The sequence below is a fragment of the Gymnodraco acuticeps genome, unplaced genomic scaffold (genome assembly GCF_902827175.1).
Source record: "Gymnodraco acuticeps unplaced genomic scaffold, fGymAcu1.1, whole genome shotgun sequence".
Taxonomy (NCBI): Eukaryota; Metazoa; Chordata; class Actinopteri; order Perciformes; family Bathydraconidae; genus Gymnodraco; species Gymnodraco acuticeps.
The window spans coordinates 178,035-190,605 of NW_022990310.1; the positions used below are offsets into that span (position 1 = coordinate 178,035).

General features: G+C 39.8%; 1 protein-coding gene across 4 annotated transcripts; it reads right to left on the reverse strand.

The window, feature by feature from the left end:
- Positions 1–702: 702 nt before the first annotated feature.
- On the reverse strand, positions 703–7,143 carry LOC117550365. Of its 4 annotated transcripts, none has more exons than XM_034222785.1 (7): positions 7,088–7,143; positions 5,854–6,096; positions 5,276–5,467; positions 4,161–4,330; positions 2,921–3,070; positions 1,473–1,645; positions 703–1,395 (listed from the first exon to the last, which is right to left on the reverse strand). In XM_034222785.1, the coding sequence occupies exons 2-7, from the start codon at positions 6,037–6,039 to the stop codon at positions 989–991; spliced, it is 1,278 nt and encodes a 425-aa protein (XP_034078676.1). In that variant the 5' UTR covers positions 6,040–6,096; positions 7,088–7,143; the 3' UTR covers positions 703–988. The 4 variants fall into 4 exon arrangements, with proteins under 4 accessions (XP_034078676.1, XP_034078674.1, XP_034078675.1 ...); XM_034222783.1 differs by having other exon boundaries at positions 7,097–7,125; XM_034222784.1 differs by lacking the exon at positions 7,088–7,143 and adding an exon at positions 6,368–6,417.
- Positions 7,144–12,571: the final 5,428 nt, after the last annotated feature.

Below are 12,571 nucleotides of genomic sequence, written 5' to 3' on the forward strand. Positions count from 1 at the left end.
TTGTAGCCATGCCTCATACTGCTCCAACACATCCTCACTCCCAGGTCGGCCTATGTTGACGTTATGTCAAGTCCCCTGTCGGCTTTTTCCAACGCAAGGGGGGGGGCCTTAGCGTCCATTTTCAACGCAAGGGGGGGGCCCTTAGCGTCCATTTTCAGCTTTCCGGGATGTCCATATGCTTCTATGGACGCTCATGGAAGCACGGCGTTCGTTTGTGTCGACTGCCCTTAAAGGCAATGTGAGCGTCCATTCTCATTGGATAACGGAGAATTGTACACCCGGAAGTAAGTATTCCCCTTACTGTCGATTGATTTTACAGTGATATCTGCACTACTCATCGACTAAAAAACACCAGATTATCCTTGTTAATTACACAACATTGATTGGTTTAAATTGTGTGCAATGCTTTTGTATTTTTCCCCTTCGATTCGGAGAAACAAATGTTTTTTCGGAGTAAAGGATGGCAGAAGACACTACACTACCCAGAATCCCCAGCTATCGTTAAGCAGGTTAAGGCGGGCTTGCCTAGGCGACCGCCTAGTTCGTCAGTGCCAAGGGCCGGCCCTGAATACAATATACACATCTTGGTTGCTTTGGCTCTGCTAGTACATTAGTAGGGTTCTTGTTTCAGTTTTTGTAACATTTTTACATATTAATTTGTGTTTTGGTGTTAAGTAAATGTAATAGTAATCAGGCCAACACTTTTTTATGACTTGTAGACATTTATTGAAATTTAAACGCCTTTGTGAAACACACTTTTTATAAATAACAGTTAAACCCAAAGTTTATATTTGGCCAATTTTGTTCCGTATAAATAAGAAGAAGTGCTATTCAGCTTATACCCAGCAGTCAGTTATGCTCTCTGAATACATACATGTGAAAAAACATAACAAAACTCCTTCATATTTCCAAGTTAACTATAATGTTTCTGTTAAATAAACGAGGTTTGGTTGCTGCTGTCGGGTCATGGGGCCTTCATGTACTTGTTTTAACTGTGATTGGGTCTCTCATTCGGCTGCGTCTCCACAATACTCAGTTGCAAACCTTCATCTCTCTGCTCACACTCCTCCTCTAGTCGTCCTCTCCTGTCCACTCTCTGTTCTCCATCACTGCCCTGTGCCTGGTCTCTAACATGCACTCCATCACTTTCTTTTATCTCGTTTCCCACGCCTTTGTTGTTTGTACATCCTGGTTCAGTTCTCAGTGTTCTCAGATTGGCACTAGCCTTGATAAAGTAGTCCTCTAGCTCTGCCAGAGGTCCCTTATCAGAGAACAGATGGTGCAGGTATGCCTGGGCGTATTGATCTGAGGTGATAAGGTCCAGGTTAATGGAGGAGGAGGAGGGCACAGTTGGCACAGGGGTGGCGTCAGTCCCAGAGACTCTCATTCTTCTCCCTGTTAAGTTCAACTTAGATCAGTTAAATGCAACTTGACTGAGACGTCTATTTTTTTATAATTTCAAGAAACTCTACCTGTCTCTTCCTTCATGGTGGATAGAGAGAGGGTGACACTCTTTCCTGTCTCTCTGTCCGTCACTGTGAGTCCCGTCATGGACCCCTCCTCTGGCTCCTCGCTGTGGGGGTCACATGACGCCAGAAGACTCCCTCGACATTTCACCACACACACCATATTAGACTTATAATGCCTACAGTGAAGAGATTGGGGTGGGTGAGAGGATCACAAAAATAATTGGCTAAAAAAAACAACATTTGAAACCTTTTATCACATTTGAAAAAAAACTGATAAATGGATCAGTGGATTTTTAAATCATTAATTTATGCAGAAACCTGGATATATTATTTCAGAAATTACAGTGATGAAGGGTTGCTAATGGGGGAGGGGCTGTCAGGTGGTTAAAATCTATTGATGAAAGACAAATAATTAGTTTTGACTTTCATGTTTTATTTCCATGTTGCTGTTGATGCTGTATTGATTGCAGCTATTTCCTGTCTGGCTGGATATTTTTTACTCTAAACAGCAACTCCAAATGAAAGGTAAAGGCTGGACTTTTCTGACAGTGAGATGTGTTTGTTGTGTGTTTCTGCTGTCATATTGGGAGCAGGCTGGAAAGCTTGTCTCATGCTAGACGGCAGGTTCTGTGTGGCTGTGGTTTCCACTGTCAGTCGCTTTATTAGGCTCCTGCTTCTGAACTGAAGTGCTGTGTGTTTCCCTGTCTAATAATAGGGTCTCAAAATCTTCAGTGTGTGTAGTTGTATCAATGTTGTGCAGACTTTTTGCATTGGTTGTCCACCTACAGTCTACAGCTGTACCACAAATATCAAGAGTTTAAGACTCCATGGCACTGGGAATGACATGTGTAACTTCACTTGTTGTTACCCAAGTATATTTTTTATTATTTAAAAGAATATAATTAATAATAGAATAGAATCGTTTAATGTCATTATACATGTATAATAAGATAATAAATGCTTCTCCCTTTCAAGGGTGCCATCAAAACAAAAACATCACAACATAAGACAACAAATACATGCAGCATACATAATTAGGAATAAGGAATAAAGTGCAGTAATTATTTCCAGGAGTATACAAATAAAATCTATAATGTAATAAATAATAATAGTAGTTTATTTATTTATAATAAATAATAAATAAATAATACATTTTAAGTCGTTTTTTAAACTGGAAAGATTGCCAATATACAGCCCCAAAGAATGTGGTGTCAATGACTTGAATCCTCCAACCAAGTTGCCAATTTAGACGGCAACATCTCAGAGAAAACTGGTATAAAAAAATATAATCAAATAATCAAAATGTGCAACCCAATTTATCACGTTTTTCAACCAACAGATTCCCAACTTATAGTCCACTGTGTTGCCTTGTTAGTCAACCAAATGGGCAAATAAATGAGGCACAGAGCCAGTACCACACCAACCTTAGAGCACCCCCACTGCTGTATTACCTGTACGCAGGTATGATCTGTGTGAGGTCCTCCTTGTATTGCTCCAGAGCGGCCCTGGCAGCCCGGGGCTCAGCCTGCCCCTCGAGGCCGGCCAGGTGCACCAACATCTGGGTGTGAAACGCTGCCCCGCTGGCCCAGTGCCTCAGAGACCTGGAGGATCAGACCGTAAGAACAAAACACACCTCAGCATTACTGTTCTTTAACACATGGACCACTATTTATATTATATTTTATTTTACTTACTTGCACTATTATCTGCTTTATTGTGTTGCACTGTTGGAGGAGCCTGTGACCTAAGATTTTCATTGTCATAACTACACTGTAGCTATGCACAAATGATAATAAAAGCCTTGAATCCTTGAATCTTGAATAACTCTCTGCTCTCCTCCATGCAACTATTGCGTGGTCTACTTTACACAATGCAGCTAATTACCAAGCTGGGGGTGGTCCTGAAGAACATCATGGGCGATAACAAGGCCTTCTTGATTTTAATGTGTGTTTAACGTATATGTACAGTTGGCATATATATATATATATATATATAAGGATTTTATACCAACATAATAATTTTTCATTTTAATTTTGACCATCTATTTATATAAACCAGATTTAGATTTAACTCAAAATACATGAGACATCTTACACAAACATTTTGCAGATATTGTGTTCACTATTTGGGTTAATTGTACATGTTATCAGTTTTGCCGTTATTGTTATGCATAAAATATGATAAAGAACATCCATAACATATGTCATTTACTCAGGGGTACTTCAGTTTAATCAATGACAAAAAGTTGGCGCTTTAGAAAAGGATAGGAACCACTGCTCGATCCTGTGTGGCAGTAAACCCTGAGCAACAACTCCTTCAATCCCCTGTTTCCTGCTCCTCTGTTAATCTCTACTCCTCTGTGCTCACAGCTAGGGCTGCTCGATTATGGCAAAAATCATAATCTCGATTATTTGGGTCAATAATTGAGATCACGATTATTAAAAACGATTATCCATTTACTTTGAAAACATCCATTTATTGGAGAAAGAAAATTTGAACAGTATGTTTTTAACAGTTGATTACCCTGAACTTTAAGTATAATTCAACTGAAAAACCAAAAAATAAATAATAATAATATAATCGTTTTATATCGATTACGTTGTTTTTCTAATCGTTGCAAGCCATAATCGTAATTGCGATTAAAATACGATTAATTGAGCAGCCCTACTCACAGCTATTTTAATCTCTCACCTGGAGTCACAGTCTCCCCCCAGCAGGGAGGTCTTCAGCTGGGTGAGGGTGAGGCTGAGCTGAGCTTCAAGTCTCACAGAGTCCTGGATTAGTTTGCTTTTGTCACTCAGGTTTATCCTGCAGCGCTTCAGGTACTCCTCCGTCACCTCCTGCAGCTCCCAGACCCTCTGCTGGAGGGAGACAATGGATATGGTGACTTTCTGCAACAATCTTTATATTCGGTTTCATAACTCTCCAAGACTTTGTGTTTGTCCCTATATATAAATATACTCTATAATAGAACAATCTACTAATACAATAATAAAAACATATGACACAAGAAATACATGCATGGATATTGCAGTATGGACATTTTTTCAACAATCTTTATATTTGGATAAGGGGGTTCATAACTCTCGTAGACTTTCTGTGTCCCTATATTTAAATATACAGACTAAGTTAGAATACACTATAATAGAGCAATCTACTAATAAAATAATTTAAACATAGGAAACAATATGCAATATCAAAGTGTGCAAAGTAGATTGAATTGCAATTAAATGCAGTTAGGAAGTGTGAGTAAAATCTTTGGAAATTGTACAGGGGGTGTTTCTCAATGTCGAGGAAGGCTGCTCCAGAGACACTATTTCAAGGATACTACATCATCGAGTGCCGCCGAAGGACTGTTCCACTGTCCAGGATACTTGGAATTCTACCGAGGCCGGCGTACTTCGTCGCGGGACATTTCGAGGCTGCACATGTGTAGACTCTGCGGTCTTAAAATCCCCACAATGCTTTGCGCACGGACCAATTTCCTATTCTTTGACGGAAATCGCGCTCCATTTAAGGCGGGGCCTCGCATATGACGCACACCTGTTAGCCTGTTCCACCACTCTTCGTTTTCCGAGGCCAGGAAGGATTCTTGCCTCGCTTCGAAGCAACTGACTCGGAGGTACATTTGCTACCAAGCAAGCCTCCTCGACATTGAGAAACACCCAGGGTATGTGAAAAAAAACACTCATAAGCAAACTTGTTTTAAACAGTTGTCTTAGAAGTCTCAGTGGATGTATAGAGGAATGTGCTCTGTTGTAATATTTCACCAAGCACTCTTCATAAATCCCCTTCATTGTGTTTACCTGGCCTGATGACGACCCCGCTGACTTCCCTTTCACAGCTGATGGCTGTTTCGATGTGTAGGCCATATCCATCACCATGGAAACCACCAATCCCACCAGGCCGGCCAGGCGTGGCTCATCAGAGAAGGACGACAGTCGGCCAATCAGATCCTTCAGGTAGGTCGGCGCCCTTTTCCCAATGTCGCCCTGTAGCTGGATGAGAAGAAGTAAACAGAAATGTGCTTCTTACCATACGTCACAAAACAATAGACATACTCTCTTTTTTTAAGAACAACTTTGCACTGCATTTTATCATCATGGTATTGATCTGCAACCTCTCTACGGCTACTTTTCTAATATTGAGTGGTGTTTCATTTTGCACAACCACTCTTTCTTAACTATCTCAAGACAACCACATCTTTCCTTCCCAACCTGTTCAGCTCCATCTGCTCTGCATGACTCAACAGATTAAAAAAACTAAAAAGCAGTTCACTCTCTCAGCCTTTTTCAGAGGGAGCATCATCATCTCATGTTTCTAGTCAGTTTTGCTCATAAACAGCCATTTTACTGTCACACTTGTCCTTTTAATTGTTATATACCTGTTTTAGTTGTTCCTGGAGGCCGGCCCGGGAGTCAAAGCTCTCTCCGTGATTGGATAAGAGGAGAGGGTGGACGACTTCGAGGTCAGGTACAGCGCCGCCTTCCAACATGGCGTCGTAGAGGACGAAACCCATCGCATCCTTCACCTGAGAAAGCTGTTCTTCTGATGAGAACAGTTGGCCCATGGTGGTGTTTGTGTGTGTGTGGACAAATCAGTAAATAATCCAAAATGATGGCAGCATCTGGGGAAGAAGGAAGAAGAAAGGAAATTGCAGGTAAAATAGACAAGACAATTCTTCCGCATTAAATAACCTGTGCCAATAGTGAATCACATCCTTAGATAACAAAACAGTAAGTACAGTCTCTTATTATTATTTTTTTACATGATTTTAAACATCATATACTATAATCTTAAGGGTTTGAAGTTGTTAATGTCTTTAAACAACTCAAAACTAAAGAAAAATGTTTTTAAGATTGGATTATTAAGATTAAGATTCAATTTATTGTCATTACGTAGTACAGGTACTATGTAACAAAACGGTTTCTCTGCATTTGACCCATCCTAGTGTTAGGAGCAGTGGGCTGCCATTATGTACGGCGCCCGGGGAGCAGTGTAGGGAACGGTGCCTTGCTCAGGGACACCTCGGTAGCACTTGGTCTTTCCGGGAATTGAACTGGTGACCTTCCAGTTGTCAAGCCAAGTCCCTATGGACTTTGCCAACACCGCCTAGGATATAAACAAGATTTAAGACGTGAACAAAAGCTATATTCACAGAGCTGTCCCTCTCTGCTAAACAGCCTTGTCCTGCATTCAAATAAATGTGCAGTTTAAACAACCTAATAGGAAAATGGCTGGGCAACAGGCAAAAGAAAACACTGACATTGTCACAAAAAAACACACTTTTAAATAAAAAAGTGAAGGCAATTTAGTGTATAAATAATACTTCAGCATTGATTAACCAGTGCAAATACTAAAATACATATAACATTAAGCCTAGGCTCTTTTACATGAGTATAAACATCATGTGATACTACTATGAGTTTGAACACAAGTTGTGAATGTGAACTTCATCTCAAGACCAAAGCAAAAGTAGATATTTAAGAAATACCACAAATATCAGTTAGACATAACATTTTCCAAATAGCTCCCTAACATTTAAAATGAAGGTACCAGCAGCATTTCAGTCACATATCTCATCTATCTACTAACAGTCAGTTGTGTTTTGGGCATACTCTCTTCACCTCTCTTCCTCCTCTTCCTCTTCCTCCTCTCCTGCTGCAGTAAAGAGATTATCCAAGACAACACCGCAGCAGAAAGTAACTCAGCATTAAACTAGAGCTCCCCCTATCTGCAGAGCCAGGAAATGCCACTGCTGTAAATGCTGGGGACAGTTGCTCATGTATTCAAAGCCAAGGCTGTCATTCTGTTAGGGGTTTGTCCCAGTAATCTCCATATGAGAGGGTTAATGTTGCCTTTCTGCTGTTGGTGCCTGGAGAATGAAAACCTCTGATAATAGATAGTTTGCCCTTTTTCTCATTAAGTGAATGCATGATATTGAAATTAAACTAATCCTCCTTGTGTTAGGGGACTTTGTGGAAGAGGACCTTGGGTAGTAATATAAACTCTGTATGGCTGTGTTAAACATTGTCAAAATAGGCCAAGGGCTTTCAGCTTTCTTTTTTTAGTTAAGTGGAACAGTGGCCTTGGGTGTTTGATGTTGACTTTTTTTATTTGATGGAATATGGGGCAAGGGGATTTGGGATTGTGTGTGTGTGTAAGAGGTGTTCTTTGTTAACTGGGACAAGGGCTTATGCACTGCCAGGACTCAGAAGTGTGTGTGTGTGGTGTGTGTGTGTGGTGTGTGTGTGTGTGTGTGTGTGTGTGGTGTGTGTGTGTGTGTGTTGTGTGTGTGTGTGGTGTGTGTGTGTGTGTGTGTGTGGTGTTTTGTGTGTGTGTGTGTGTGTGTGTGTGTGTGTGTTGTGTGTGGTGTGTGTGTTGGCTACACAACTGAAATGAGTAACACTGTCGCTTGCGCTCCTTTTAATGGGTGTTTTGTCTATCCTCATTGGATTAAACCTGGTAGACATTCCTCAGTCATCTGTTATTCACAATCAGTGTTTTAGCCATCAAAAGGATTCAAACAGCTATGTCCTTTCCTGTTGGTGGGTTCAGTGGTTTGATGTTGTTATCTTTTGCCTTTTTTCTATGATTGACTTTAAAAGGAGACAACACACAGCACTATCTTATTATAGGATTAGCCAAATGTCTCTCTCATGATAACAACAGTTTAATTTTTTCAACTTTGTTCAAACCTGCTCAAATCAATGTTTTAACATTGAATCACATTTATTTCAATTGAAAACGTTTTGCTAACATTAGCCATGCCAAAGTTTAAAAGGTAAAAGCATCTGAATTATGTGTTGTATTACAACTGCCCCAAGTGGCCAAAAAATATTGAATGCAGCTTTAAAACACCCTTTTTATTCCAAGCAAAACTAATCAAAGAGCACATTAAGTTATTGTCAAAGCCAAGGTAAGGGAGGGCGTGGCTAACGATGTCCACTGTTTTCCTATCCTAGTGGACTGAAAAGTTACATTTTATAATAATCATATTTTACACTCTGTCCAGGGCCAAAGCATTTATTTCAGGGAAGGGCAGCTTAGTCCCTTATCAACAATCTGCTAAAAAGCCCACGTCTTTAGACTTGTAAAAGTACCACACTCAAGCAGATAACCAAACTTGGCTAAAACCAAGTGCTCTGCAAATAGAAAATATGCATTTCCGGACAGAAGACGTTTTGACATGAAAAGCACCGGTGTAATCAAGATTAATGATGGCTGAATTCCATTTAGCTTGGTCAGTCTCAGGGTCTTGAACAATAGTGCTTTCCCTGACGACAACGACAAAATGCCCGCTGTAAAAAAGGTCTAAGGAGATGATTTGTTTGAATTAATGTTGATAAGAAACAGTATAATATACATTGAAATCTGTACACATGGGAAGGGAATAATATAAGAAGAAATTACACATTTTATGAGATAGTCAATCCAGCACCAGACACTTGTTACGCTGCTATGCACAGTCTTGCACTAATGTAGGCTACATTTTTCAAAGTTATTGAAGTGACAGTTATTTTCTATATATTGATTGTTGTGCTTTTTATTTATGTCTAAATGTGTGCATATATAAATGTGTCTGTTGATTGTGTATATATTTAGGTATATACATATTTGTATACATATTTTCATATATCTTTGTTATTGTATTTGGGGTGGGAAACGGTATTTCGATCTCTCTGTCTGTACACACAAACTGAAAGATTGACAATAAAGTTGATTTGACTTTTGACTTTGGTTTGCTCACTTGTTTACGGTAGGTTCACTGGGCATTTTGACAATAACATGTTGATGTTTTTAAAAAGTGAAGGCGTTAAAGCTTTACACAGCAGGCATGTAACGACCCACACATGGGCCAACACAAACCTTCTCCTTCTGTCTTTGCCTCCAGTCTGTTTTCCATCCTCAATCTCTTTCCTTCGCCTGTTTTTGCTTCTGTCAGTTGATGCTGTGCTCTCTGTCTCACACTCGCTCTCTCCCATGGATGCTTGACATGTTGACACACACTTCAGACTCCTCTGAGGGCCACTACAATATTTAAAAATGCTCACGTCATACACACATACTGTATACACACATCAGCACTTAGAAATAGGTCTTTGGATGCACATATGTAGTGAATGTTCTCTGCTACCTCCCCTCTCAGCCTTTTCTTTCAGTCGTAACCCTCTCTCTCTAAAGGTCTCATTTTCCATTTGAGAGTCGAGTAAAGATAAAAAGGAAATAAAGTTGAGGAGAGGGCAGGAAACAGATGATGAAAGAAGAGAAGGGAATGAAGCGGGGAAGAGAGCCGAAGAGGAGAGTAATCCAAAAGAAAATAATTAAAAGATAAAGTCAAGTTTGATGTTCATATAAGAGAGGAGTTGACAGATGGACACACACACGCACACACACACGTACAATAATAGTCTGGCCTTTTGAAACCTCAGTGAATATTAATCATCACACAAAGAATGTGTAATTAGATAAGAGATAATGACATTTCATCAAGTTTAATTTTCATTTAGAAAATACATGATTCAGGGAGTGGACGTTTGACATTTAAGTCTCTGTGAGTGTGTGTGTTATCTGTGTGTGTGTAAAGACAAAGAAAGGTTTCTGTATGTGTGTGTGTGTGTGTGTGTGTGTGTGTGTGTGTGTGTGTCATAATTCCTAGTTGCTGAAAATCACTGGCAAAAGAGAATTATGTCCAAGTATAACACTATTTTGTTGTTTAAGTTCGGATCTCTTGTGATGTAGGTGTCAGTGGGAAATCGTGGTGTACCGAACATTATGGTCTCAGTGATGTTTAAATTGTGTGACCAAAATTAATTATTTGACACCAACATGAACAAGTTAATGGTCGTGATGGTTTAGTTTGTCATCCCCTAACGTAGCAAACAAAGGAAAGGAAACAGTGGAACTTGGTTTTCCCTCAAACTGCCCTTGTGTTTTTAACATTTTGCGGGTACACTGAAAGGGGAGTAACCCTAACCCCTCCTTGTAATAACTTAAGCATCACTTGATTCCCCCCAATTTCATTCCTTTGTGTGAATAATTGTTCTATGCAGAACGTTAAATCTGCTAATATCCTGCATCCTGCCACACTGTTTATATTGGTGTCGCTTTCCCTTCATAACATCTATGCTGCACTAATAAGTTCAACGTGATAAAACAAAGCTAGTTTTTTTTCTCTTTCTTTGTAATTATCATTTTCCTTCCATTTATTTTCTGTATTCCGTGACTCCTTCCTCTCGTCATCCTTTCTTCTCTTCCTACCTCGATCTCTTTTATCCCTCTCCCTCCTTCCGGGGTGTGGAGGAGAATAAAAACAAGTTTAATATACAATAATACATCACGCCATGACAGGTCTGCCAAGCAGCATCCATTTTGTGAAGCTGTTGTGTTCACTTAGCAGCATTGGGGCTAATTATTGCAAATGGCAGCTGTTGGAAAGAGTATTAATGTATTCTTTCTACATGGATACATCCAATATTATGGGCTGATGAAAGTAGTCACAGGCTAAACTTTAAAGAGAACGAGAGTGACAAAGAAACAGGGGGAACGGGATTGTGTCTTGTTGGTTAAAAGCCCAGTAAATCCAACTGCATCCATTTTAATCAAACCTGTCACTGACTCGGAGTACTGTAATCATTATTCACCTTGCAGCCCAATAACGTTTTATATCGAAAGCATTTTAGTGTAACAGGGCCTCTGACTGTGAGATGAGGAGCTGTATTACAGACAGAAACATTATTCTGCAACCTGTTAATATTCTGAAGAAGGAACTCACTTAACGTTTTTAGATAAAGACATGTTGTGCTAATTGGATGACGGGTGCATTTGTCAAATAAATGTAATGTAGCGAAAAAATAAGTGTGCAGTGTGGATCTGTCAAAGTGGGGATTCTAATGAAGGCAGCGTACTGAGGAATGCTCAGTTTAATTTATGCTGTGTAATACTTCTCAACTTCTACAAAAGGGATTGTTACCCAATTAAAAAACACTCATGTATGCTTTCCATATGAATGAATATGCTTTGCTTAAAGGGGGTATGTAATTTGGAGAAACCAGCTCGAGTGCGCTAGAATTTGAAAGTACACAACCGGAAAAAATCTGCCCCTTCATTACAGAGCCCCTCCTCCAACACACACGAACGCGCACATGACCAATGAGGGCACGAGATAAATTTGTGCACAGATGGAAGGCTGACAGGCAGGTACGCCATCCAGTTACTTTAGCCGGGCCGGCTCAGATGATTGGTCGTGCTTTTTACAGCGCCACGGCTTCCACAGGTGACATTTTTGAATGGATTTTTTGTCAAAGCATTTCATATATTCATTGCTATCGGGATGTTAAGAGCATTCCATGGAATATAACAAAAAGCGTTTCTGAAATAAATTACATACCCCACCTTTAACGAACATTTCTCTTTAATCCTCAAACCAAATAAGTATTTGAGATATTCATTGTGTCAGATCAGGTTGATATGTTGTCTCAAAATGTCTGCAGAGAATCAGTTGTCCAATGTTAATAATTAGTATGAAAAATGTAACATTTGCTCCCAAAAGCAAGACACTTATTGATTCAGTGGGAATCAAACTCCACTCAAATGCCATTGAGGCAACAAAACATAACTTTAAAGTAATAACCATGTTTGCTGTCATATAAATATATGAACAAACATAATTCTTGACGTTTGTCTGGACTGGAGAAAGCATAACACTGGCAAGTCGAAGCAGCGTGTCAGTGTTTAAGGGTTTATGGCTAAATGGCAACAAGCAGAACACTGTTCAAGTAAAGTGTGAGGATTATTAATATGTTTGGGGTCATTAAAATATCAGAAAGGGAAAGAGGGGGGGAAAGAGGAAAGTGTTTGAGAGCGTGGACAGATGTAAGGAGGGGCAGAGATAAGAAAGAGAATTGAGAGAGTGAATTGCTAAGTCCCGAAGGAGGATCTCTCAGAATTGCGTAAACGCAGTTGTTTTTGCTGTATTTCTAAGAGTTTTCCTCACCGTTTCCTTAAAGCTGCCTCCAGGTTATACACAGCAGCAAGGTGTATTGTGTATTGTGTTTGCCAAAACAAATGTGAACATGTGTGCGCGCAACGTGTACATTCAC

What these genes read in the sequence shown, in the direction of transcription:
- LOC117550365 (XM_034222785.1), bottom strand. Translation starts at nt 6,039, where the DNA reads ATGGGCCAACTGTTCTCATCAGAAGAACAGCTTTCTCAGGTGAAGGAT. An exon ending in CGGGGTCGTCATCAGGCCAG is followed by an intron (nt 4,331 to 5,275) that starts GTAAACACAATG and finishes GTCTCCCTCCAG; the next exon opens with CAGAGGGTCTGGGAGCTGCA. An exon ending in GGGGGAGACTGTGACTCCAG is followed by an intron (nt 3,071 to 4,160) that starts GTGAGAGATTAA and finishes CTGATCCTCCAG; the next exon opens with GTCTCTGAGGCACTGGGCCA.